This window comes from Stylophora pistillata, chromosome 10, assembly GCF_964205215.1.
Source record: "Stylophora pistillata chromosome 10, jaStyPist1.2, whole genome shotgun sequence".
Taxonomy (NCBI): domain Eukaryota; kingdom Metazoa; phylum Cnidaria; class Anthozoa; order Scleractinia; family Pocilloporidae; genus Stylophora; species Stylophora pistillata.
The window spans coordinates 24,121,501-24,147,945 of NC_142528.1; the positions used below are offsets into that span (position 1 = coordinate 24,121,501).

Consider the following 26,445-nt stretch of genomic DNA (forward strand, 5'->3'; position numbering starts at 1 on the left):
TCAACAAATGTCAAGTGAAGTTGCAGCAAGATCACTACGCATACAGGCTTAGAAAAAACTGAATACCAAGAATGAAATGTTCTGGAAAACAAGTTTGATATTTAAGCAAAGGAATCCTACGAGGAAATCTCTCAGGATTCCAAATCTAATTGCACGTGTTCATTGTATGAATGCAGTCAAACAGGAAATTTTGGAAGAGCTACGACAATTCCAGAAGGCACAACGACAACGTATTTGTATATAAGCAAAGAAAATTTAGGGAAATTATTACGAAAGAAAGCATCGAACCAGTTTCGAATCAAAAGCTATGCTGCACATGATAACATCCACCTGGATAACGTGGGCAGTACGAAAATAAAAGAGAAGGAAGGATTTTTTTCCTGAGGGCCGGCTTCAGCTTCGACAGAGAATAATAAAGCATGAGCGACGGTGAATTATTGCAGTGTGCTGGAGTTTCAGTATCAACTGGAATAAAGCTTAAGCCGGTCCCCTTATAGTAATGTCAAGCGATTGACCACATCGATGCGCGAGCAGCTAAAAGAAAAGATCAGAGATTGAAATTACACCAACGTTAGATGCGGACTGAGAAAGAGTTGCCCCGAGCGATTCAACAGTTCAAGGTATGTCGGCAGTGTAAGTTTCCCATCATAATTTTAAACAATAAAAAAAAGCACTCGAACGAGACAAGTGAACCAAAAAGCGACTTGAACAGTCCGGAATTCGAAAGGGCGAGTACGTTTGAATAGATCTGAGCCGTGGCCAGTTTATGTCCCAAAAAAGAATAGAGGTCAAGTTAAACAAGGCAATCAAGAAATTTTTGCTTGTAGGCCTAAGGCAAAAATCGGCTCGTAAAATTTTTAAGAGAAGATCTTGAGCCTTTTTCCCATATTTTGAAACGCTTAATCTCCACATAGTTAGGGCTCAAAAGCCTCTTCTTGAGGATGATATGACATGTGCCCGCTTTTCCAAGATTAGGGTGGCTTTCTATTCCAGCAAAATGAAACAGATATTAAATTTTAGCCGCGCATAATAAAGTCTTGTACACATGTCCGCACACGAAAGCTTTCGCTAAGCTACTTTTGTTTAATTTTGTTTTGTTAAACCAGCGTTAATTAAAAAACATTAAACCTAAAATGCTTTGCTATCGTCTCAACCCGATCTACGCTAAAATGTTTAAGGTTCCCATGATTTTTCTGCATGGAAACGTTACTATCTTGATCATGGTGACAATTCATAGAGGTTTTATTCACGAAAAAAGAACTGAAAGATTTATTTCATGCTATACCGCCGCTCCAATGACTCGTGTCACGTACGTTTGCATATAGAACGCCTTAACTGAAATATCATGTGAAACCGAACAAAACCCAAAGAAATAATTTTCCGTGTTTGCGGCCAAGTTGTCGAATCGGGTTTTACTGAATATTTCTGAAGTAATTTCTCGTAACGTTTCTGTTGATGCTAAAATTCTGTTGAAAGGGCACCAAGCCGAGGCACATTGGATGTCGCGTGATTACATTGGAAAAGCCTCGTTACTCCATAATCTTACACACTACTTTCTTAAAAAAGCATTTTAAAGGCGTGAAAAGATCTTACCTGTAGGAAAAAATAGCTTTTAAAGTAGGACCAACACATATCAGATCACAAAATAGAGCGATCTATGTTCCCGGCTAGAACCTTAAAAGTGAAACGAAGAGCTGTTGAACCCGGCTTCGACAGAGGCGAGATGTAGATGACGAATTTGACTTTCTCGAAAAGGGAATCTTAAGCGGAATTTCAAAACAGGTATCAGGCAGCAAAGGAAACGGCTTACCTTGCAATTCTTTTTCGATCGCCCAAACTATAATTCAAATTCACAAGACCAAACAACGTACGTTGCTGTCTGGAGACGACTACTTCGACCGGAAGTCTTAGACCGTTGGAGCCCAAGACAAGGACTAAATGCAAAGAATCTACGAAAATACACATCTCCGTCGAACGACAAAACATCTTGTTATTAGGTGATGGGGAGGTACGAATTCAGGGCATCATAATAAAGCTCTTTTTCAGGATATTTCCCGCTTGTCTTGAAAGCCTGCGGATTTCGAGTTCGCCGTTGTAAACAGGAAGAACATTCCACAAACGCTTTCGCGACAAACAATGGGCTTGAATTATGGGTACAATCTAGTCAGCCAATCACATTGCTTCAAAACGTGAGCCGACAAAGGGTGTTTTCGTCCATGAGTGTCTATGACGCGTTAACTTGGTTAGTATTTTAAACATAGCCAGTGAATTACTCCAACAATATTGGGTACTCAGTAAAGTGTAAACTTTGGATGCAAACATCAAAACAAATGAATTCAATTCCGAACAGAATAAAGATAAATATATGCACTGATCGAGACACCTGCATTCGATGCAAGTCTTCTAACACAGTTGCAAAAAAATTCACAAACGCTATTGAGCGATCTATTCAGTTTGCAACGTTTATTATTTTTACATGTAAAAAACGAAGCGAAGCAGAGTACTAAGGGAAACTTGTGGAGAACAGACGGACAAAAATCCAAATTCCAAATGCAACCAATTTCAAATACACGTAAGAGAATTTCGAAGTGAGAAGTGGTTATGAAATGAAAGGGACATTGCTTCAACAATTGTCCAAAGGTATTTCCTTCTGGCTTCAATAGGTGTATGATAAGCAGCGCAATCGACGCAAAAGTCTTCAATCTATTGTGGCCATGGTCTGAGTCCATCTGTGGATTGGGAATACTAGCAACGGGTACAAAATTAACCAAAATTAATCTAATCTATCTCCTGTTCACATTGTGTTGCAAGAGGAGACTCACTTTTGGAACTTGGAATTTTTTAATTTCTGTAAGAATTACAGCCTGGAATTAGGTTAGGCGGATTTAGAAAGAGATGTATGGACCTGGGTGAAGAACAGCGGATGACACTGATAACTGGACTGCACACTAATTTACTGTAAGTGAACATAAAATAACGTCAAATTTCCCACCAAAAAAACCAACACACCGATTCCGAATCGACCAGGAAACAGCGTATGAAGAGCTACCTTATGAATGCAACCGTAACACAGCTGACATCCACGACAGCACCGTAACTTGCTGAAGGTGACCTTTCACGAGTTTGCCATTTCACAAAAACCAATATTCCAATTCCAATTCTACCAGGAAATTGTGCATAAGGAACCAACCCTTAAATGCACCATTGCTACCACTTAATGTATCAATTTTTTTCATTTACTTACCTGTTGGTCCCAAACACTCCATTAACCCAGGAGTTGTATTCTGGTCTAAATCCAGGCAGTTATTTGCTGGAGAAGGCAGAGCCTCGTCCATCCTTGGAGACGCACTCTCATCCGACGAGTAACCAGACTCATGATCCGTAAGGCTGGAACAGCTCTTCCACGAGGTAACACCGTCACTTCTACTCTTGCTTTCTTCTCCATCTAACTGCATGGGTGGGTACCCATCCAGGTCCTGGGCAGTCATTTCGGGGACAACTTGGGTACCATCCAGGAATGGGAGGCCCTCGACGCAGTACGGGGAACCCCATCCTGGGACTTCATCAACGAAATTCATCATTTTGGATGCTTCAATTAGTTCACGGTTTGAAAATGTCTGGAATCGAAGAAGAACCACGTTGAAACTTTGTAACAACTGGGCAGCTCAGGACTTAATTTAGTGCAAATCAATATTGCTTTTTACTCATTTCAATTTTTTTTTTTTTTGGCTTAAAACTTGAGCAGTTATTCTCAGATTGGCTTTACCCCTCCTTCCAAATGTCCCTTTACGATGATGATTTTTGGAAGGTCTTTTAAAAATTATTATTAGCCTGCTATCCTTGTTATTACTATCATTATTATGTATAATTACAATCATGATCAATATCATTATTACCCGGCATCAGTATCATTATTGTTTTTATTGTCAAGAGTTGCTAAGTAACAGATAATTTAGCCACAAAAACTCGCATTTAAAAAAAATCGTACGCGTCACTTTTCGAAGATAGGCTTTAAGTTTGAAATTGGTAGATAATTTGGCCAAAAAAATTCATACGGCTCACTTATGGAAGACAGGTTTTAAGTTTGAAATTGATAGATTACGACCCTTTAGCTGTACTTTACCAGAATATATCTTAATAGTTACAAAGAAGTATTAACGACATTACATAAAGTGTAAGTGAGTAAAAACACCTACATAAGTTATGAGTGCAGAATACTCCCTAAAATGCAGCAGTTTAATATGACGTGTGTGGGTCTTTGTTGCAGCTTTGAACTAATGAATCAGTGAGAAAATTCTTAAGGTATGTGTTTGAAAATGAAACAGACGAAATCATTATAATCTCCAAGACGCTTAAACACTTCAAAGCGACCAACTATACGATATGCAATCACTTGCAAGAAGGCCAGTTTTCTCGTCACACAATCCATGCGTTTTTCCTTCGGTTATTTCTAGTCATACATTAAATTTAGACTAAAAAAGTATGCCATGATTAGACATTTCACAAAAAATATTAGTTCCAGAGCTTTCAATCCAATATTATTTAACGGATCAGGTCTTTGTTGTTCACTATTGTTTAGAATATCCCAGGATAGATCAAAGTCCCCGCGAAATAGCTTTCTTAAAATTTACCTCACCTCTTAAAAATAGTTTTCTTTTGGGTTTTGTATCAGATAAACTTCGATAACGAGATCCGAGTGAAAAGACAAAGTTCGTAGGATGTGTTTGGAAACGTTTCAAGATTTTGATCACTAAATAAAACACTGTTCGAGAAAACCGAATGGGGTCACGTACAACTTAATGTTTTGACAGAAATGCATCATTTAATATATAGCCATCGATCTTTTAACCACCGATGAGGGCATCCCTTTTATGGTTTAGACTTGAGGGAAATTAGAACCATCGTGAACACAACTGTAAAATTGATGGCTAGAACTATAAAACTATAGTTACCGGATCATCACGGAGATTGCGGAGTTCGAGTTTTGTTATGGGATACGGCACTTTTAATACACAATAACGATAATATCTCCATATTTCTATCCGTGGAAAAGGGTGTTGTATGACTTTGTAAATTTCGTCTGAGATTTCCTGCACAAAAACTTTTAAGGGTTCATCTAGTATTCCTATGACTGTGTTCAAGATATCTTGGGAAATCTTAAATAGTGTTGAAGTACGATCTCATACAGCTTTTACTCAAACCCAATCAAGGAAGCGAGACCTATCTCCGAAGAAAAAAGGGTTTATCGGGCAACTCATCTTGGGAACAGTTTCTCAATTAGCTAACCTAGTGTATTTTTTCGCCTTGAGGTTGCAATTACTCGTGTAAATTCGTCAACACGCTGAAACTGACGCCATCGTTGAAACACGCGCACCACCGGACTTGTTAAATTTCACCGAGAATATTTTTATGATAAAAATTGCAGGTAGCATGCCTACAATGTGTACCTAATTGATTCAAAGAATAAAGAACGATTTCTCACCCACCTCCATCTAGCCTTTGGCAAACAAATTGCACCACAAGCTATAAACACTCTTCTTAATACAATGCAATCGAAAAATTAAAAATACGACGCTAGCATCTGCTGCAGAGTTGTAGCTGTATCGGTTTCCCAATGTGGACGAAAATGCTTGAAGCTTCTCGATCTCCTCGTTTGGAAGGAGCCTCTTTCACAAGCTTTGCAAAGACCTCAAACGTTTACGACGTTGCTCGATGATTTCACACGACGAAATGTCTGAAGACGATCGTAGCATTTAAAAAGCTGAAACATCTGATCTCAAATCTACCCGCAAACAAATTTGCAAACGTTGTAATTTTTCAAAATGTTTTCCTTAAGGGTTGCGAGAGATTCGTAGCATTGAAGAACGCTCTTACATTTATCGAGGAGCAGACGGCATATTAAAGTATGCTACCTAGACTATGAATAAATACAAATTTTGTTGTGCATTTTATTAAAAATTCAGCCCCACTGCTCGGTTTTGTTATGGGTGTCTGAGTGAGAACAATAGGAAATGTCACACGATGGACGAATGTTACATTTTGATGTCTGACGAAGATTTAAATGTCATTTCACAGATATTTCTAGGTTCTCTATTTAAAGGTTTAGTGCAGAGTAAAACAATGATACAGCAACCGGGACAGATTCATGCTAAATTCAGATGATACAGAAAAATTGAACAAAGTTTATAAATAGATCACTGAGCAAATTATGACAATATGTCAATAAAGTTGTTATGCATGACGTAATTGTGAATTTCAATGAATTCGAATATATTCGATTAGACATAAACAGCTACAGAAACCTTTTTATCACCTTAAGTGTGTATCGGGGATCTAGGGGGAAAAATGTGACTTGTATCATGGATAATTTTTCCAATTTCAATAAGTTTTACACAAAGTTGACACAAGTTTTTTTTGATAATGCAGTCACGCTTAAAATATTTCGCTTTCCAAAGTCTCATGCCGATTTAAAGCTGTACTTGGGGGATATCACTGCGATGTTTGAATCGAAAATTCTGAGGAAGGGCAAGTTGTCTGGCTAAAAGCTTAATTTCATTTTCAACCGACTTAACGTCTGGATTAGTAGAAAACAGGACTTCTGTCACTGAAATGTTCTCACACCTGTTAACATTGTGATTACATTGTGTTACGGATGTCGCGACTAATCAACATGATATTTGGGTTAATCGTGAGCAGTTTGCGAAGGCGATATCCGTTCTTAGTTCTACACTCTTCTATGCACCAGCATATCCCGACCTAACGCACGTCAAAACAAACTGACACTGAAAATACTTCATTAGCTACACGATCGTCGACTACAACTGCAACTGCTACAAAAAAGTGAGCATGTCTTTGTGAAACTGAAGTGTTACCTTTAAAAGAATATCCAACTAATTTCTGTTCCTCAAGGTTTGACAGAGTCGAAGCTTTGGCGTTCAATTTTCTTCAGCGAAGTTCTGCGCCTGATCAAGTGGTTTATCATCACAAATTGAACCAATTTTGCTGTCGCTCGCTCGTTTTAGCGCGTTCAAGACGTGACCAAAAAAGGGTTTTCCCAGACAGGTTTCTCATTGGTAGATAAGCCGTCCTTTCGAGTACATACAAATTTGATTGGCTCTGCTAGGTGCATCTGGAACGGATTGGCGGGCGGTACTCAACAGTGTGATTGACGGCAACATCCGGTTTGTGCGATGTGAGTGCTCGTTTGTGTTGTCTGTTAATCAGTTTTGACCTATTCACCCCATATAAGCAGCACCGGTAGTTTATTTTTAATAATCTTTGTGACTCCAAGTATTTCTTTCAGACATTCAGCAAACTGCATGCAAAATAGTTGCTGGATTTTCCTTACATTACCATAATCCCAAGAAAATGTGTTTAAATTTCAGCACATTTACATCGACAATTTTCAGTCGTGATACCACTCCATTAGACAAATTATTTATTTCACCCTAAGTTAATAATATATTCTACTTTCACATCTTTTTTCTACCGCATTGTATCCAGAAATAAACAACATTACAAATTATTTAACGATGTATAATTACTTTGAGGAGCATTCAGTCACGTAATCCTTGCAAGGTTCCTATGGTTTCACATCAACAACAAACGAGGCGCAATTTCATTCTCTCTTAAATTTTTGCAGGAGCAGCAAAAAAATATCCGTTTCTCAAGATAGATATACTTAAAAAACAACAGTGTTCTCTGTTTTGGATGAAAGCGCCGCTATTTTTCACTCGCGTTTTTTTTAGAGATAATATTGCCCGTGAAACATGACTTTCACATTTGGCAGCGACTAAAGCATCCTGTTTGTGTTTCGTTCGTGGCACGTACATGACGCACCTGCCAAACGAACGGTGGATCACGTTAAGCATAAATTCGGGATATCTGATGTGGAACAATAGTAAGAGAAAATAGATTGTCGCTTGGTTTCCGTACGTGACCAGTGGTATAGATTATTTTAGTCACACTCGGGTTTGCTGCCCGGATGCGTAAAAACATCACGTAGACTAATAAAAAAATAAAACTTGTTCCACCTCAAAAAAAGTATCCCTAATAAAAATTAAGCTGAATTAATTTCATGTCCCAAAAAGTATAGAAAAATCAAACTTGATGTTATCATTGGGAATGTTAAAAATTGAATTTTTTAGCACCGTGTAAGGCCAATTTTTAGGAAGATTTTTTATCTTCCAAAAAATTTAGCCTAAATGTATTTCAGGCTCGAAAGTGATGGAAATCAAAGAAGCTTTTTCAATATGATTGAAAATTTGATATTTCCCAGCTTCGAAACTGATATCATAAGTCGAGATATTTGCATAGCTTGTAAAAGGTTTGCAATGCTTTACAAAAAAAGGCAGACCTAGTTTTCCGGACTCAAACTAAATCCTAGAGATATTTGTGACTTAAGTTTTAAAGGTTATTCATTATAGTGCCCATTTCGAAATATGCAGGTAAAATAATTCTGCAGTAAAGAGAGGGTTTTCAACCATTGAAAAATTTTTAACTCACCACTAACTCGTTCTGTACTTAAGGAACTATAAACGAGTCAGTTTCAAAGTCGTGTTTTACTGTTCTTAAAATACAGGTAGATACATATGAGCAGTTTGCAGAACAGATCCCAATAAATCGAGGGTGAAATCAATAGAAGTAAATTTACCAAAACAGTTGTGAAAGACGGAGTTTTATTATGAGAGCAAACAAGAACCTACTTCATGCTCAATTACCCAGTTTAAAAGCCATACTGTTTCCCGAAAGACGCAACTGTAGAAAGCCCTATGGGCTAACTCATGATGAAAGGTGCTGCCCTGTAAAAACACACCAGATTTTAATAACGGAGTGAGATTACAAGCGAATAAGAAAAGTCAACTTGAAGTTTCGTAATGGTCGACGTTTGGCGAGGATCCCTTACAGTCGAATTTTTGTGTATACCAGTTGTAAAGGTGGGTAAAAAGCACAGATCTGGAGCTTAACATAATTTACGCAGACAATTAACAACTGAGCTCATAATGTCTATGATACATGGCTGAGTCAACTCTCCTCTGAGGAATTGTTGTGTAAAGATTTCCAGAACACTACCGAGTAGCCTTTTTCGTAGCTGGGAAGATGTTGACATGAAACGTTACAGTCCAGACGGAAATGCAAGCCTCGGAAATCAATGCATTTTCTTGCTCCGCATTTAATTCTAAACTGTTTTAAACCAATAGCTCTTTTAAGTTTAGCTCTTTCGTAGTCATTTCCTAGATGGGGTGGATAAAATTAAAATTTCAGAAAAAGCAACTTGAAGCCCTTTTACAGAAGATAAAATGACTGAAACGTTTTTGACCTCATGCGAAAGTGTAGAATCATTTCATTGCTTTATCTCACACCTCATTTGACTATACACTGATTGAAATTGCTACCTACTTTTTAGTGTTAATCTATTCCGCAGCCGTGTCGTATCTAAGGTGAGAAGAAATGAAAATTGCAAAGAGGACAATAAACGCAACGTGCACTGATGCTGAGGTAGGCGTTGGTTTCAACTAAATTTAAGTTAAAACAGTAAAGAAAACATTTCCACCCTCTATCACACAAAGGATTGATAGTAGCTGCTTAAATACAAAATATAAAAATGTATTCAAGTTTTTAATTTCTCTTTTTAAAATTTAAAACGAAGATGATATGGTGAAATTAGGATCGCTGATTTCCTCAGGCTACTCCACTGCAGATATAGATCGAGAAAACGTTTACCGTACGTGAATATCCGAAAGGGAAGAACTGTTACATGTTGAGATTCCAATTGTTGTAATAGCCCGGATAAGTGTAAGCTGTAGATTCTTGGCAGTTTTTAACCCATAGACAACATACCAAAGCAAACCACACCTACAGATCTAGAGTTGCATCACGTATATTGTGAATTGAAAATTTATCTCCACCAAATTTGAAATTTTTTTCCTGTTTGCCATTCGTGTGTACTTTAGATTTTGTGGGCCACCCCACTAAAAGTTCCCTCTTGGCTTGAGGCTAACTCTTTTTGGTTTCACTACCCACGCAAAACTATTAAAAACATCAACATATTTCTGTGAAGCTACAAGGCTTACGTTTAAAATGTTGGAGGTCGAGGCAAATTTAATCTGGCTGAGAAATTGAGTGCAATGCTTCTAAGGTGTGTAAATTTTGTGTGCAATTCCTGTAATTGTAAAATTTTTCGCATAAATACTGCAACAACCTTGATTATGTCTTAAACGCAGTGCTTGCATGCTTCACTTAATTTGAAAACGCTCGCGGGCAAATATTTGGCGGACAAAACATTATTCTGTGTCATCACGTATCTGAGCAACTTGTACATATCGTGGCTCTTCCTCAATCGCTGATTCGCATTTCTTGGAACTACAGGATCTGGGATTATCAGAAAAGGCCAATGGCTGATTCGCATTTCTCGGAAAGACGGGATCCAGGAAACGAAGCTGATATCGGAGAAGACGTGATATGTAACTTAATTCATGTCTAGCCGGTCTCGACATGATGTCAGAGGTCGAGTGACAGTCACTCCGTATGAAAACTAAAATATCTTATTCGCAATGAAGCCGGTAGTTCGAGTCAACCTTGTCTCGAGTCAACCGTGAGTTGAATTTATAAACAAAAATTTATAAGCTAAATATGTTGTTTTAGAAAGAGAAACGAAAAACAAAAACGCCTTTGTTCTCACCGAAGGACGTATGGAGGTTATCTGGAAAATTTGTAATTCTGAACATGTTACCCACACAGGTATGCAGTTTTGTTTATTTTATCTTAAAATGAAATGCTTCACTGAGAATTTTCGTTTCAGGTACCTTTCAGTAATGAGTTTTAGCTAAGGAAATGTTTTGAAAGTTGTTCTGAACTATGCGATGCGAAGCAAGTTGCTTTAATTCCTGAGGGTCTCAATAATAATCCTCCAGTCTCATTATAAAACGTTTCATCTTGATCTCATGCTGCTTTAAGAATACTTTTCACACGCATATTCCTCCTCAACGTAAGATTAATTTGAATATTTAAATTATGGCACTTCCTTTTTATTAGGAATAGGATTACTCGTTATTCATGGCATTAATTTCAGTATTGATATCTGCAAAATTCAAAATATTCAGTTACCACACCTCTAAGTCAACATTATCACAGACAAGTTTTCGTTAGTAAATAATATTGCCCTGTTACAACTACTACTCGGTTAAGTCATTTATTCATTTATTTGATCTTTGTGTTTATGGAAACGACGCAGGCAGTCAATGGCCATTTATTGATGGTGTATGCTTAACTATTTATTTTATCATATTTTCTTAAATTTTCATTTTGTACTTGTTTTGTCAGTCTCCACCTTTGGATCCAGTTTTGTCATTCTGATTCAGTATTCCTCTTCTGTGGTTTTCTGTCTGTTCGAAATGATCTGATTTCGGAGTCCCCGTCGAATCGATATACGGTCTTAAACATAGCACAAATCTCATAAATTGTTATATTTCAAACACTGTGACATAAATTCGAATTTCTATTTAAAAAATGCGGAATGCATAGCTGTAATAGGAGCACATTTCGAGCCACGACATCACAACAACAACCCGGCTTGCAACCTGTTGTGGTAATAAAAATTATGATAGTGATAACAGTAATCGTAAAAATGCAAACTGACTCAGAGGCTCGTCTATTGAAATTTCAAGACCATTTCTTTGACAATTTCAAATAAGAAGATTAGATTCGCGTTTCTTAAGTCTTACGAGTGACAATCTTAACCTTACTTTGTTTCAGTTTGATTCTCCTTCGAATTTTAACGTCATTATGGGAGAAATATACGTTTCATTAAAACAAGAGTTTGTTATGGATTCTGTGGACACTTGCTCACTCCTGCCTCAGCCCCCTCGAAAGGGAGTGAAATGTACTTTTTTTTCATTGCTATCACAACCTGGTGAATAAGTATTTTGGTGCATTTTTTTCCAATTTTTTCTACACTTTTTCAGATTCTTCTGTGATTACTTTGTAGATACTTATCCTTCACTGTGAATATATGAATATCATAAATGTGAAATTTTCACTTCTGCTTAACTAGTGCATTACTACGAAGATCGCTTTCACATTCAATACTTATCTTTTACATAAAAATTTCTGCACGAAGAGGACGAATTGATTCTGTACATTGACATAATTAAACATAATTTTTTTTCTCAGACTCCTGATTACCTTACTGCCCAGTGTTTCCGTTCGCAGAATTATATTTTGGATTTTTTTTTTGGAATTCGGAGTCTAATAATAGAGACCGGCGTCAGGCCATTTCCGATGGAACTATTTACAGTAGGAAGGTCATTACAAAAATGAGATCAGCGAAGTGGCAATTCCGGCAATCAAAAGAAAGATTGATTAACTCGCTGAGATTAGTTTCATGCTGTTCAAAACAACTATTTCTTAGGTAAGACCCGTTCTTAAGGCTGATCTAGCAAGAAATAAATCTGATGTGGCTCAATTATAATGCTCATGTTCGAAGATACTCTGTTCTGGTTGAGTTGCTTCACGAGGGAAAAATTACACGTCGCCCTAATCGAAATCTGAAAATTATTGAAATATAGGTTATTTAAAAAATAGAGGCGATTTCACTTGGAGCCAGGCCAGCCTCCATGGCTTTCTGTGATAATTCTAGCAGTATGAAGCATAATGAATTAAAACTTTGAAGAATTTCATACCTGACCACACTAGTCATTGACTAACTAAAGGTTTCCAATTCATCATTCTCGTTGAGAACAAAACCAAATTTCCCTTGATCTAAACGCAATTTTGCCTTGAAAATGAAAGCAATTTTCACTCAGAGACGAGAAAACATTTCGAGGGTTTTAGTAGTTTACTTACCGCTAAATGACTAGACTCTGCTAAATGACTAGACTCTGCATAAACAGGCAGTAGGTAATTTGATGGCAGAATGTTAGTTGATGTCGCATAGCATACTGACGATAACATTAGCGCTCAAGATTATTGTTTAAGGCATAACCTTGAATAAACACAGCATTTAATGCCAGGTTCTACTAAACCTGATGAAAGATTGGGAAGACTAGTTTGGAATACCTGCAGATTCTGTGTGGCACTCGCGAACGTGTTGGGTTTAAGCATATTGGCAACAGACCTCTACTCGTAAGGGAACGAAGAGAAATTTCGAAAACTGAACCCAAGCAATATTGAGTAAAACATTCAGGTTCCAACATTCGGCGAGGTACTTTGGTAAGTTAGTACGTGGAGTACTGATCAAAACTTTATTTGCAAAGCTCAACTACGTCAGAAATTAACGAGTAATACTTTTTCGACTTAATGGAAACTCTTGGGCTTCCATTCTGAAACACTCAAAGATACGTTTCAAAGTATTTAAGACTTTCTCCATCCGTTGAATAGAGTTTGGTTACGAAAAATATTAGTCCGCTATACTGCAAGTAATTTTGCAAACAACTACGCTTCAACGGAGTTTGATTTCTTTTAGATGTTTTCTCTGCATGCCTAGGCAAAGGAGTTTTGGAAAGCTTGACTTCATTTGAGAATTGGAAATGTCCCCATTCAAAATAAGCTTATTTAGTAATTTCCTTTTTGTACATGAGAAAGATTGGTTGTAAAAGAATGAACAACATTTGGCAGCCATTGATCCTAGATTCTATAACTGAGATGTTAGGTATTCAAATGCTTCCTCTTTAAGAGTTATGAAAAAATTAGAATTTCTTCGGCGGAAATATTTTGGAATTTGTAGGGTGGTTTCTGAGGTAGATGTCCAGCTTTTAAAATAAATGTCCTTGTTTATTTGAAATGATCGCTAAGTGTTAATGTTCAGTAAGGTTTTACATTCGATTCCAAAAGGACTTAACATGACTATTCTTTGCACAACAAGCCTTTAAGTTTTCAGTATCTCAGACTGCAAAGCACTGCTTGATTTTAACATCACTAGAGAATGAAGTGTTGATTCGTTCGGATCCTGCAGTTTCCATTTAACTTACTATGACTGAAGCAAAGAAGAGCTCGTTAGATCCATCACATTTGTACCTGAACTTAGTAAGGTAATCAGAAACTCGTCACAAGGTATGATTCAATGCATTGAGAGAAGAAGACAAGAAACTTTTCGTATACTTTTGAAGCAACCAGTGCAGTTGAGGTCCAACAAGTAAAAAATATTGCTGACTATCATCTCCCATCTTAAAATACTTCAATGAACTGTCCTTTTCTTATGTCCTTGTAATTCCAATTTCTTCATTTCCTTGTGACGTTTCTTATATTGCATGTGTCTAGCAGAACAGGAAGGTTACATCTACCCTTGAATCAAATATGATTGTATTGGTTTGCCAGTGAAAAAGATTGCTTGACAGCATCTTTAATATACTAATGCTTCAGTGTAAATTGGAGGTAAGCTATTTCTATCAGGTCTGAATTTTGCAACCTTTAAGCTGTAGAAGCAAGTGATTTCTGCTCTTCGTAAGACAAGAAAATGCAAGACATAGCTTCACTTGAAAAAGGAAGAAAAAATCACCAGTGGAAAGCGACACAATCTGAGACATAGATGCCAATTTTTGGGATCGTTTAGGTAATCCACTGATATGCGAAGAATGTGCACGAAATGGTTTTTCAAAGGGTCTGGGGGGAAAGGGTATGGTGAATGAAGGGAACTTTGTGCCCTGATTGATCTGGGTAAAAGTCTTTCGGCTTGACCATCTCTTTTATGGCATATTCACAGCTCTAAGCAGCACATTCGAAGATTCGGTGAGCAATGTGTCTTGCTCGAAGTTGCAGGCTGTAAGCCTAGATTTAGGATGAAATAATTTGGATATATCAACAAAGTTGAAGTGGTAAATTGGCCACCGCAACGATTGCAAAAGCTGACGTTTCGAGCGTTAGCCCTTCGTCGGAGCGATATAGGATGAACTGCTGAGAGACTTCTTTATCTTCAAATCCTTTGAAAGCATGGAGATGTGTAATACACCAGTAGAACAACTCGGAACAAATTCGATTTATCTAGTAAGGTCAATTAAGGAACTTTCCTTTCAAAATTGACCAAAGAGTTTGCCAAAAATGTTGTTACCTCTCCTTGAGTCTGAGTGAAGCTCTTGGATTTAATTGAAGATACTAATGACATGCAGTTTTGGCTGACACATTAAAGGTTTCAGTGCTTTAAACCTTTCTATACTAAAAGAGATAGTTCTATTCATAAGTACAAGAGCTGTACTGATGGATAAGGACCAACATCAGAAACAAAGATTCAGTTCTTACTACAACTGTCGTCCAAACGTTAAAGATCACACGAGTAAAGTACATTATTCACCCGAAGAGAGTTTTGCAAAGGAAGGACAGTTCTTGCTTAGATTGATCTGAGCAAAATATTTCCTGAGATTATTTTATTTCCCGGGACAATATGGACAGTCTCAGTTGAAAAATGAAATGATTCAACCATTAGCACATCTTTCTTCAAGCTGTACCAAGCCCCGTGTTTTGATTGACCCTTTCGCAAACAAATTTCCAAACTTTCGATCCACCACTGTGACAAGAACTGCTGTCAAACTAGAGGAAGTTATTCTTCGTTTGATCATTTAGGAGTTCAAAGTGACGTGTTTTTATACACAGCATTCGCCTGCCTTATTCTAGCAGATAAGAGAAGGATTCTTCTGTTCGCTCATCGCCTGAAAAGTTATAATTATACATTAGAGTCTCTTTGACTTTTTCATGAGTCCCTTACACGCGCGTACATCAGGCAAATGCCTTGTCAGTAATTTCGGATGCATCTCTTTGAAAATAGGTTTCCCTTGAGCAACATCTCTGAATATTTAAGAACAAACTGCTATGGAATACGACTTCGTATTCTTGCTTTTTCTTTAACAACCATGAGTTAAACTTAATCTAGTAAACTAAACAATTTCGAGTGAGTATCTCCGTGTCACCACAAGTGAAGGAAATAACGGAAATATAGGAGCTTCTCTTTACTTTATGAAATCAGAACTTGCCTTGTGTTTGTTTGCTTTTTATCATAATCCTTATTTTTTAAAACCAACCCTAAGAGGAGTTATCGAAACTGGTTGATTAATAAAGAAGGACATATATCCCAGCTTAGAGTTAGATTTTGAGTCCCCTTAGCAGTCACAACAATACTACTGCAAAGAATGGAGTGGCAACTCAATCAGGGTGTGTTTACCTTAGTCGTCTCAACGATAAAAGCAAAAATATCTATAGAATCTTTATACCTAGCTGAACATCCTAACTGTTAATTGCGATAAACGTAGATTTGTACCAGCATATCTGCAAAAATATTATAATGAGTCCCTGTTACTGGTCATGGTGGGTCTTTTAACGCACATAGACTCCTGCAATAATTTGTAAAACCCATTCAAGTCTATCTAAACAGAAAATGTCACAACCTTATTGTGTTATTTCTATAAAGGGAGACACGTTAAACCTAATTTACTTTCTAACCAAAAGACGTGTGTTAATTTCCAAACGGATGGACCAGGTGGCGAAGTGAATAGCAAAGTACTCTCTCTCTCATGAAGAGGCAGAAGGCTCTCTTAAAGCCATATCTCTATGGACGCCTTGATAAATTACCGTTTTCTGTAAGCCTCGCAATAAACACTTCGACAGTTTAAGCCGAACGAAAGAAAAATTAGAGATTTAAGTATACATTCTTAGAAAGTAATGTAGAAGCTGCGTCAGTGAAGTAGCTTAGTGTACCTAGTTTCCGCCACATTTACCTTTCACAATAACAAGATCTCTGGTTGATTAATGGAATATCACTGAAGTTTCTAAAAACCTGCTAGTGTCTTTGTAACGTAGAAGAATGGAGGTAGTGTGGAAGTTTAAGTGAAACTATGGTAAAGCTGTAAAACTTATTGCACACTTTGCAAGACCTCTTGTACACTGACCAGTGTTCTAGCTCATGGGAAATGGCTACTTGCTCTTATGCAGATTTCCTCGTTCACAAAACAAATGTTCAAGATCGGTCGAGACACAAATACTCGAACTGGTTACAGGTAAGCCTTTGGTGCTAATTCAATTGGCACAATACTTTTACAACAATAGGATGAACCTTGCAGAAATTTTACATGATCATTGAAATTACTCTTGCAAATAAACATGAACTTCAAAGCACTCCAAACCTGTTATGTTGGGAAAGTTAAACCGCTTTCAGTTTTCTTTTCTGATTTGCTGATCTGAGCAACCTCTAATCGTGATTGAATAGAGCATTTTGATTAAAAATCGTGACTGAAGCAAGCCTTTAAGATTGAAAATAATTCGAAAAAACAGTAAAAAACCTCCCAGTTTGATTCATGAATTTTAAACATTCTCTCCAGTCAAAAGTTCGATTGCTTACAGCTACTGAGACGAACAACTACTGAAACAAAAGCAAGGATCTTCATGTGATTTCTTTATGCGAGTCTGTAGCTAAATGTTTCGGGAAACTGCAACTGTTGGAAAGTACATGTTCGTGCCTGTCTTTATTTGAGGTCACTGGTACTGTCGCAGACTAGTATCCCAACAACATGTTAAAATATTTATGTCTTTCGCTGTATGAAGTTAGTAGAAGATTTACACTGCTGAAACACTGAAAAAGCTGATGGAGGTCAGAAAAAATTCAGATTTCCGTAAGTCAAATGCACACAGTAGCTCAGGATTTTGCCTCACTGTTTGGGCTTTACGAAATACTCCTTCGTGCTACTTATTGTTTCTGGTGAGCGTCCTTTTGCATCACATATGCGCCTGGCTGAGATCATCGCCGTTCCTGAATCACAGAGGCGTAAGAATCTTTCAGAACGAAACGAAAGTGTCGAAATGAACCAAAATACCATACGATCTCGGCTTGGGTTCTAGAGAAATAACCTAAAATAGACCTTGTACGTATTGCATCCAAGCGTGCATGAATGGTGGTCAACCAGGGATCCAAACATCAATTGGTCTATCCACATGACAAATACAGTGCTTTCTATTGAGGCACTGAGCTTAATAAGTAGATTTGTATCTATATATATATTGTTCCTCGCTGTCAGCATCACAGATCCTTACTTAAAACCTACGTTCAGGATCTGCTCGAACATTTGCATCTGAAATTGCAGCTAAACAACCAGCTCTTCGGTTGCAACAGTGCAATTGGCGAATATTTCGAGGGCTCGATTTAGAAATTCTAAACCAATCTACTTACCACAGTTTTCAAATAACTGGACTGTGGAGCAGCAATTTAACTCAGAGAACTCAACGTATCTCACTTAATAAGCTTCACCGCAACCAATAAATCATCCATTACCTCAAGAAGAAATCAATTTCTTGCACGTAAACAAAAGGCGACCGTAGCTTGGTTTAAGCCGAGTCCCAAACGTCGCTTCCAAGAATCGTTTAACCACCTTTCCTCCTTTGGGTGTCTTACCATTCAAACGAGTACAACAATAGAACTCTTAATTTTTGAGCAATATTCAAATTATAAGGGTTTTTTGTGTCCATGACATACGCAAGTGAGGTTCGGTGATAAAAGTGAAGTGCAGTCTTAGTAGGTAAGTGCGTATTCGGAGGGGTGCCGTCAACAAACAAGAGGTTGATTTGCTTTCCTTTCAGTCCATTCGGATCTTCGGCAACAGCTAGGTTTTAATTTTTGCTCTATTAAAAATACTTAAAACTGAGCGAAGTTCCTTCACGCACTGTTGCAAAATAAGCGACCGCATAAAAAAAAACGTCGTAGACAGAAAGATGCGTTAAGGTCCATGTATAAACACATCGAAGGCTACAATTATAGCACCAAGGACATTCGATCGCAAACATCTTTGTGCACCTTCTAATCCGCTCCTTTACGGGAACTTACCTCAGCCTTCATCATTCTAGTTCCTCAAAGGGGAAGAATTAACAGTTCAAGCCTTATTGTGCAAACTTTGTTTCCATAAACTATTCGCATCTTAATTTATATGCTCCTTATCTGGGCTCAATTGCAGCGCTAGTCCGCTCCCATGAGCCTCTTGGTACATTGTAGACACGTCATTAATGTAATAAAAGATGCTTTTCTGTTTTGACAGACCAGCGGTAAAGAAAAAAAAAACTGTATTTACCATTGTTCTTAGCCTTCGTATAAGACCCTCAGACTTTCAGTTTATTGACGGTTTTTTTTTTATTTATTTATCTATTTTTTTTTTTAACTAAATAGGCTCAAAGCTTTGATAATCAATGCATGACTGCAAACGAAAACGGAAAGATTGTGGCTTTACTGGCACTGGACTGAAATAATAAGAAGAAACTTTAAACTACCCTGAAACATTTATAAAAACGAAAATTTGGGGGCAAATATAACAATTCCTCGGAAATTTTCTAAATAACTCCTTCCCGAGCATTGCTATTTTTCTTCTGTATTTTGCTCTTTTCACTTTCGACAACTTGAAGCCTTTGCGATATCTAGGTTAGCGATATATTTAAATGGGGCTCGTGTTCTCACATTCCGTCATCACATTAGAACTTCAGTGTTATGGTAGATATGTAAACTTTATGTCTGAAGAAAAACAACATCTTGAACCGGTAAAAGAGATGAGGCGACGGTTTTTCTGTGGGTAGCTGCTTTGTTAGTTGTGTGTTTACCTCCCACCTATACACGCCAATTAATATGACTTGCTCACAAGACGACGATTTTTCCCTTTTCATGCGATCTCAAAATTCACATCTAAAGAAAATTATTTAACCAACCTCTTTAGCTCGAAGTCATGGGCACTGCGTGGGCGATCCATTTGTATTGGTGGTGCAGAAACATCGTTTTTCCACCTTTAACTGTGTCAAATTTTGATAGTGTGCACTTATAAACTTCCTATTTGAGACTTAAGTTAGACCAAGCAGTGTATTTTTTTCATTCGTTTGCTAATTTGAAAGAGAATAACACGATGACGAAAGGGGTGACCCTTCACCCTGTTTCAGCGCTGAATCAGATATAAAGCCTTAATGCAGAGAAAAGGGCGCCAAAATAAATCCTCACCTTATTGTTCTTGCGACGAAACTGGCTGAAAATCGACAAAAGAAGTCAGTTTACGAACTTTCTTGCTCAAATAAAATAAAACTGCTTGGTTTCAGCCGCTTAATGTAGGAATGTTTGTTTGTTAGATTTCTCCAGCTATAGAAACCTGGAACACAGGAAGTCTTAAGACCACGTGATCCCATATTGGACTGACAATGATGTTCTAGAATAAATCTTAAAAATTTAAATACACCCTCAGCGTTAATAGTTTAGTTTTTATTAACCTTAAATTACTTTTACTGTGGAGTGGAAAGAGTCCCAGAAAAAGCGAGGTAATGGCTTTTTTTTTTTGCACAACTGTGTCCATTTGAAATATGGGGCCCGGACTGAACCCAGAAGAAACGGTCTCTGAATATAATGATGAAAAAAAGTGAAACAAAATATAAAAAAAACCAAGCGATACGAGCCGGAAACATTAAGATATAAGAAACACAAATTATCGCAACGAAAAAATTTAATCTTGACTTTAACTCATCCGAGATGCCATCGAATTCCTCTCACCATTAAGGGTTGTAATATTCTGCATTTCAACGTAAGACTTTGAAGAAAAAAGAGACTGGCTTTGAAAGAACCTTCGCCAAGGAATAACCACAGCACATTTTAACTATGTATTTGTTTGCAGATGCGATAATTTTCTGGTTTACTGAACAGCCCAGAAAATCGAAATACTATGTTTTGGAGAAATTCCTCCATCTGATTAATTACAAATAATCCCTCAGTTTGAGGTGGGAAATCTTTTCAATAAAAAGCAGGTTTAAACCTCACCAAGTGTAAAGTTGAGTGATATGTGTGCCTTCTTTTTAGGCACAAGTGCATCGAAATTATTATGCAGATTGGTCCATGTTGTAAAGTATGATTCTAATATTGCTCTATAGCTTGCCCTTATTTTGCATTACTATAGAGTGAAACAAAGAAACATGGTCTGGGAAATTAAAAGTTTTTGTTTCTTCGCTTATTGTGTTGAAGGATTCAGTAATCAAAGAATTATTCTGAGGAAATTTCCACATGCATAATTTTAAACTGGGTACAAACAATACCTTCTCTGCGAATTTTGCTTGTGTTCTCGTCAACGCAATGAAAAGATTTTGTTAAACTTTTTGCGATGAAAATAATTTGGAAAAAACCTTTTCACTGAAGGGACGAAGAAACAAAAGCTAAGTTTCCATGTAGTATATATAGGTTCAGACTAACAAAGAATTGATAAATTTTAATTTGTTATCATAATTGTTTATTTTCCTAAGAACAAGAAACCCCAACTAATGTCTTCTTGCTCATGATTATTAAAATGAACATCACTGTGAATGGATCACGATGGCTTTGTACTACTGAATATTCCAGCCGTTGTCACTCGATTCAAACGTGTTCACTGCAAAAAAAGAAAAAACGTATCGAGGAACGCAATAGCTGCTGATAATTTAGCTTTGAATGTTGTCAATGACAGTCGAAGGTTCCGTTCTTAAGGCTGGGTGCGTTTGAAGCTCCTTCTACGCAAAGAAGTAGAATTATATGAAGATGGAACATCATAACACTAGACTTTCAATTATCACTGCGCTGAGATTCCTAGCTTATGAGGATGCTTCTTTTTCTCTGGGAAAAGGTAGATCATACTCGCGGTCTATCACAAGATTTTTCGAGGGCGTTGAACTGGAAGTCTGCATGGTGAAAAAAAAAATCATGGCATCTTTGTTTAAAAACAAATGATGACAGCCAATTCCTTGTTAGGAACAGAATTCTTTACTCGCCCTAAAGTTGGATGATCAGGAATTTAATCTCTTGGTGAGGTCTCTAAAGGAGTAATTCGCCATTGTTTCGAAGGCCTTGAATGTAAGAATTTATAGATGTGACGATGCAGTGCTCAAAAATCGTCCATTAAACAACCTTTATTTTCACTTCTTGAATGAAACACGCAGCTACATTTTCATCGATGTTATGGCGCACTTGTGACACATGGTAACGAGAAATCTAGTCGCTGTAAGCCCTATAACGCCAGACCTTCTCTTCATCGACTGATCGGAATAGTCAATATTCTGCCGCGACTCAAGAGTTTATGGCAAGGAAATAGATCTCGTCGAACGGTTCAGTCAAGATAAGGTTTTGAAATGTTAAATACTGTCTAAATTATTATTTGTAGGAAGTTGCAATTAAATGGGCTTAATGAAAGAAATTCAAAAATAAAACAACTGTTTCATTGTGTTGCTTGGAAGGTTCAGTTCAGTATCAGAGAATATTTTTTTTGTTTGGTATGGGCAAAAATCCTAATGATACAAACCTCTGGTAATTCATCTCTTGAAGCCAAAATTTGGTACAGAAAGAGGACCTCTTTCCCCTATCGTTTCTGCTGTTGGATCGAAACTGAAGCATGAAGAAATCTCTCGATTCCTCTTTGCCGCTCACAGCCTTCAGTCGACACTTTTCACGCCGTGCAGGAAATTCTCCTTAAATATAGTTGTTTAAAGACCAAATTTTCGACTGCAAGCCTCCTAAGCACTTATCCGAACTGATCAAATTGAATCATTTCCGCAGCTCGACCAATTTTCTACGAGCACTCTCATTGAAGGTCACCGGAATTTATTACTTTATTCAGGGTGAATTAATAACTTTGTCCAAAGGTGGTTGCTGATAATGTATAGTGACCGCACTGCGACTGCATACAAAGGTCCTTCAAATCTTACAAATGAAATGTTTTCCTTGAAAGGGTGGCAAAAGGCAATAAAGCAGGCCATAAGCCACCGGTAATGGCTTTTGTTGAAATTGCTGTTCTCTGATTTCTTTTCAAATCCAAGTCAAGCAATCGTATATATAAATACGGTCAAGGTGCACTTTACAATACAGCTACAGATACATAGTCGAAACATATACCTCTGTTTGAGAAGCTATAGAGAGATCGAAATTTCCTCTTTAAGATAGAATGTTTTGTATGCTGTTGTTATCATGTGACTGTCGATACAGTTTCTAAAGCAGAATAAGGGCTCAACGTTAGCTACTAGTTCGAAACTTAAACACTTCATTGGACCGAAGATACATCGCGAAGATCGATACAATTCCTAAACAACCACCCAAATGAGCACCAGGCCATTTACTTGTAGTACTCAGTAACCTTGGCTGGATAAGGGGGCACGCCAAGCTCAAAGACACGGGAAACCTTGCGTATCAGTATAAGTGCAATAGTAAGAGATATATCGGAGGTTTGACCAAAATAATCAGGAAAATTCAGGATCTCAACGGTCCAGCTTTAGGCAGGCTATCCCTTTGAGTCAAAAGACTTGAGATACTGTTTGTCATTTAGAGTGAGGTAAAATAAAAAAAAACCAAACGATAGCAATAAGCAAATCAAATAACAGTCACAAATATGAAGTTGAAAACTTTAGCATACTGTTCGCCTTTATAGTTCTCCTGTTTCTTCCATGATTTCCTTTAACAAGAGACCTGACTATACACAGATCATACCTTCTGGCGAGCAACATTCATAAAAATTCTTATCTTATATAAAACATCCAATCAAAAAGGCAAAGATTGCAGAAATTAGAATCTTCCAGCTGCCATTTCCGCAACTGGATCGAAACTCCATCGACCAAGCAAGCATTCTGAGGTTTGACAAAAAATGCCTCCACAGGACTGCAGGCGTTTTTCTTCCGATCCTCTCTTGGCATCACAGTCTTGATGCAAACTTTCAATGCCTCTTCGGTACATCGGAATACAAGGAAGTTATTCCTATACGAAGTTGTTCGACAATCAAACCATACTTATCTCGTTACTTCCTAGGGGGGGTAAATAATAATATCACCGTATCTCCATATCTCAACTCCAGCTCAGTTTCAAGTTCACGTATGGGGCATGCAGTGTTGTTTCTTGTTGACAATCACCGCTAGCCTACCGTTATTGCTTCAGTAAACCAAGTTCAACAGCCATCGATGATCTTGCCACTGACAAAATTCATTTCATCGTAATTTTAGTTACAAAAATACAGTAATGGCGATGGTCTTTGGGAAAACGCCATACTGAATAACTGTTTAGCTCGGAATGTTCTCAAAACGCTCTCGCTTATACAGAAATTCGAAATGCCTACTAACAACGATGCATCAAGGTTTATGTTTAAGTATTCGTGGACTTTCTTGAGGTTATATTTTGGTCACTTGTAGTTATAGTGATAGTGTAAGTGTAAGTGTAAGTTTTGAATGCTAAAAGTGATACCCGTTTAGTCTAATTACGTTTGACAAACATAGTGTAGATTAAACATTGGCGGGCAGTCAACGGATTTCTTTCAGTCGGTGTGAATCGGTTAACTTGATAACTTTCCTCCTCATTCATCACTGTTCCCCTGAGATTTACGAAAGCCTAAATCCTTTGCTTCTCTTTGCTCTTTTGTTTTAGAAAGATGAAGTTGAAATAGCCTTGGTTTGCGAGAAATCCGGATATTTTAAACAATGGTCCGTGAAGTGTGTTAATGAATTGCATTTAGGTTGACTTGTTTTGTTTACTTTCGCAACTTTAGTCGTAGAAACTTAAACCTCTAACTTATTTTTCCTTTATCCTTTTTGCAGAATTCTCAACGAGATATCAGCCATCTTGACAAACAAACCGTTGAAGGCGCGGCGGGAGCGGTTGCTTCGATCATCGCAGCCTCATTTCTTAATCAGTGGATCCTTGGCTATCAAAGTTTTACACTAACTTACCTTGACTTCGTAAAGGATACGTCGCCGTATTTTAGCCTAACTATTACGGCTTTCTCTGGCTCATTAACTGACTGATGGGTCCATAACACAGACCTGCCTGACCGTGCAAAACCGTTCATGCATAGGATGCAGAGGGGGTGATTGTTTATCATGAGAATACCTGTGGTGTAGGAGAGCTAGCCACTCATTGGCCCACGTTGAGCGGTTCAGCAAGAGATCGAATTCTTATTTCCCCTTGAAATGATAGCTTAGGTTAAAAAATACGGAACGAGACTGTTGATATCCGAAATAATTTGGATGTATCAACAAAGTTGAAATGGTAAATTGGCCACCGTAACGATTACAAAAGCTGACGTTTCGAGCGTTAGCCCTTCGTCGGAGCGAAGCAGCCCCCAACAGTTTCTTTAGAAACTATCAGCCTTTATTTTGTTGATATCCGAGGTCCCACTTTGATAGAGAACCAAATTCTCATCACCTTAAATACATTGATCAGTATCTGAGGCTTGTGTTTTTTGGGGGGAGGGGGAAGGGAGGGGAAGTTTTAAAGAAGGGGGAAAAGTTTACAGAGCATTGTATGAGAGTTGGATGGAGATTTCTACAGTCAAATGGTTTCGAAAATGCGGTATATAAACAAGTCACACATTTTCAGTCGAAAATTTTTTGAAGTTGGTCTTTTTCTGGCTAAAGGAAATAAATTTGAAAATTAGCAAATTTCCAGTGTATGTCGGTTATTCATTTTGTCGGTTATTCATTTTGTCCATTAGACATTCCATCTAAAATCGTGTCTATCTTAAGTATTGTTATTTGAACAGTGAATATGTAATAATGTTATTCTTGATGTAGGATTTGTTTCTTCTTTTATGGCCGGTTTCGATCCGGACTTGAAAGTAAAATTTCTAGGGTGTGGCAGCAAAACGAAAACCAACAAATTCATTTTTTTTTAACAAAATGACAAATGTCAGGAGTCCAATAAGTAATGGCTCTTGCAAACTTCCAAGCTAAGTTACCGAAAAACCTAAGGCGCGTGTTTGAATAATTCATTTGACTCATAAACATAACCTCTGTTTATTATACATCAAATAAAATCGGTGTTAGAAACCTTGAAGTTCCCTTTTTGAGTTCTACTGTTTTGTTTTGGAAGAACTTGTGTCGTATGACGATTTGACGTCATACGTTGCTCACAGAAAACTGAGCGCGGAGAAACATATTTTTAACATATATGCAGACTTGAAAAAAATATTTGTCAAGGACTTCTTTCTTCAGAATTACGTTTTGAACGGTGACACATTTAAAATCGAACTGAAACGTTTTTACAATCCTGTTTTTACATAGTCAAGCACCATACATAGTAACTGAAATTTTTCCAGTTATGCAGCCGAGACGGGAAAAAGTTTAAAATACACATATTAGTCATTTGTCATTGGAGTTTTCGTAGCTTTAAACCGTTGTTTATTTTTTGACAAACCTGTTGTGAATGTTGCACATTTCAGTAATAAAAATATTTCTTTTGAGGAAATATATAGTTATAGTGATTGTTAATGAAAAACTGTTGTCTATTGAGACCGCTTTAGATTTGATGAAGTTGCAGATCTTAGATTTACACTATTGGAATTAGATTACTAAGAAAATTTTCTGTGGGTGTGCTTTCCTCTGTCAATAATGATAATGATAAATTTAAAATATTGTACTGCTCTGTAGTATCAATTGAGTTAGTGATCCTGGCAGGATAACTAACAATGATGGATGTGGTTAACAATAAATCATGTAAGGCTTTCAACCAGTAGCGCA

General features: G+C 37.4%; 1 protein-coding gene and 1 long non-coding RNA gene across 4 annotated transcripts in view; one reads left to right on the top strand and one right to left on the bottom strand.

Annotated features, from left to right (window-relative positions):
- Positions 1-26,445, bottom strand: part of LOC111321386 (uncharacterized) — a 41,213-nt gene that overhangs the window by 14,517 nt on the left and 251 nt on the right. Inside the window, exons 1-2 of one of the 3 annotated variants that reach the window (XM_022924242.2) lie at positions 18,797-18,945; positions 3,245-3,617 (exon numbers count right to left, since the gene is read on the bottom strand). In XM_022924242.2, coding sequence (XP_022779977.1) covers positions 3,245-3,617; positions 18,797-18,811 — 388 coding nt within the window. In that variant the 5' untranslated portion in view covers positions 18,812-18,945. Of the gene's footprint in view, positions 1-3,244; positions 3,618-5,486; positions 5,627-18,796; positions 18,946-26,445 lie in introns of those variants that run through there. The other 2 variants (XM_022924244.2, XM_022924243.2) reach the window with 2 other exon arrangements.
- LOC148722343 (uncharacterized) lies at positions 7,164-26,434 on the top strand. The gene is made up of 3 exons (XR_015992116.1): positions 7,164-10,740; positions 24,356-24,420; positions 24,526-26,434. It is a non-coding gene; the product is annotated as an uncharacterized LOC148722343 (long non-coding RNA).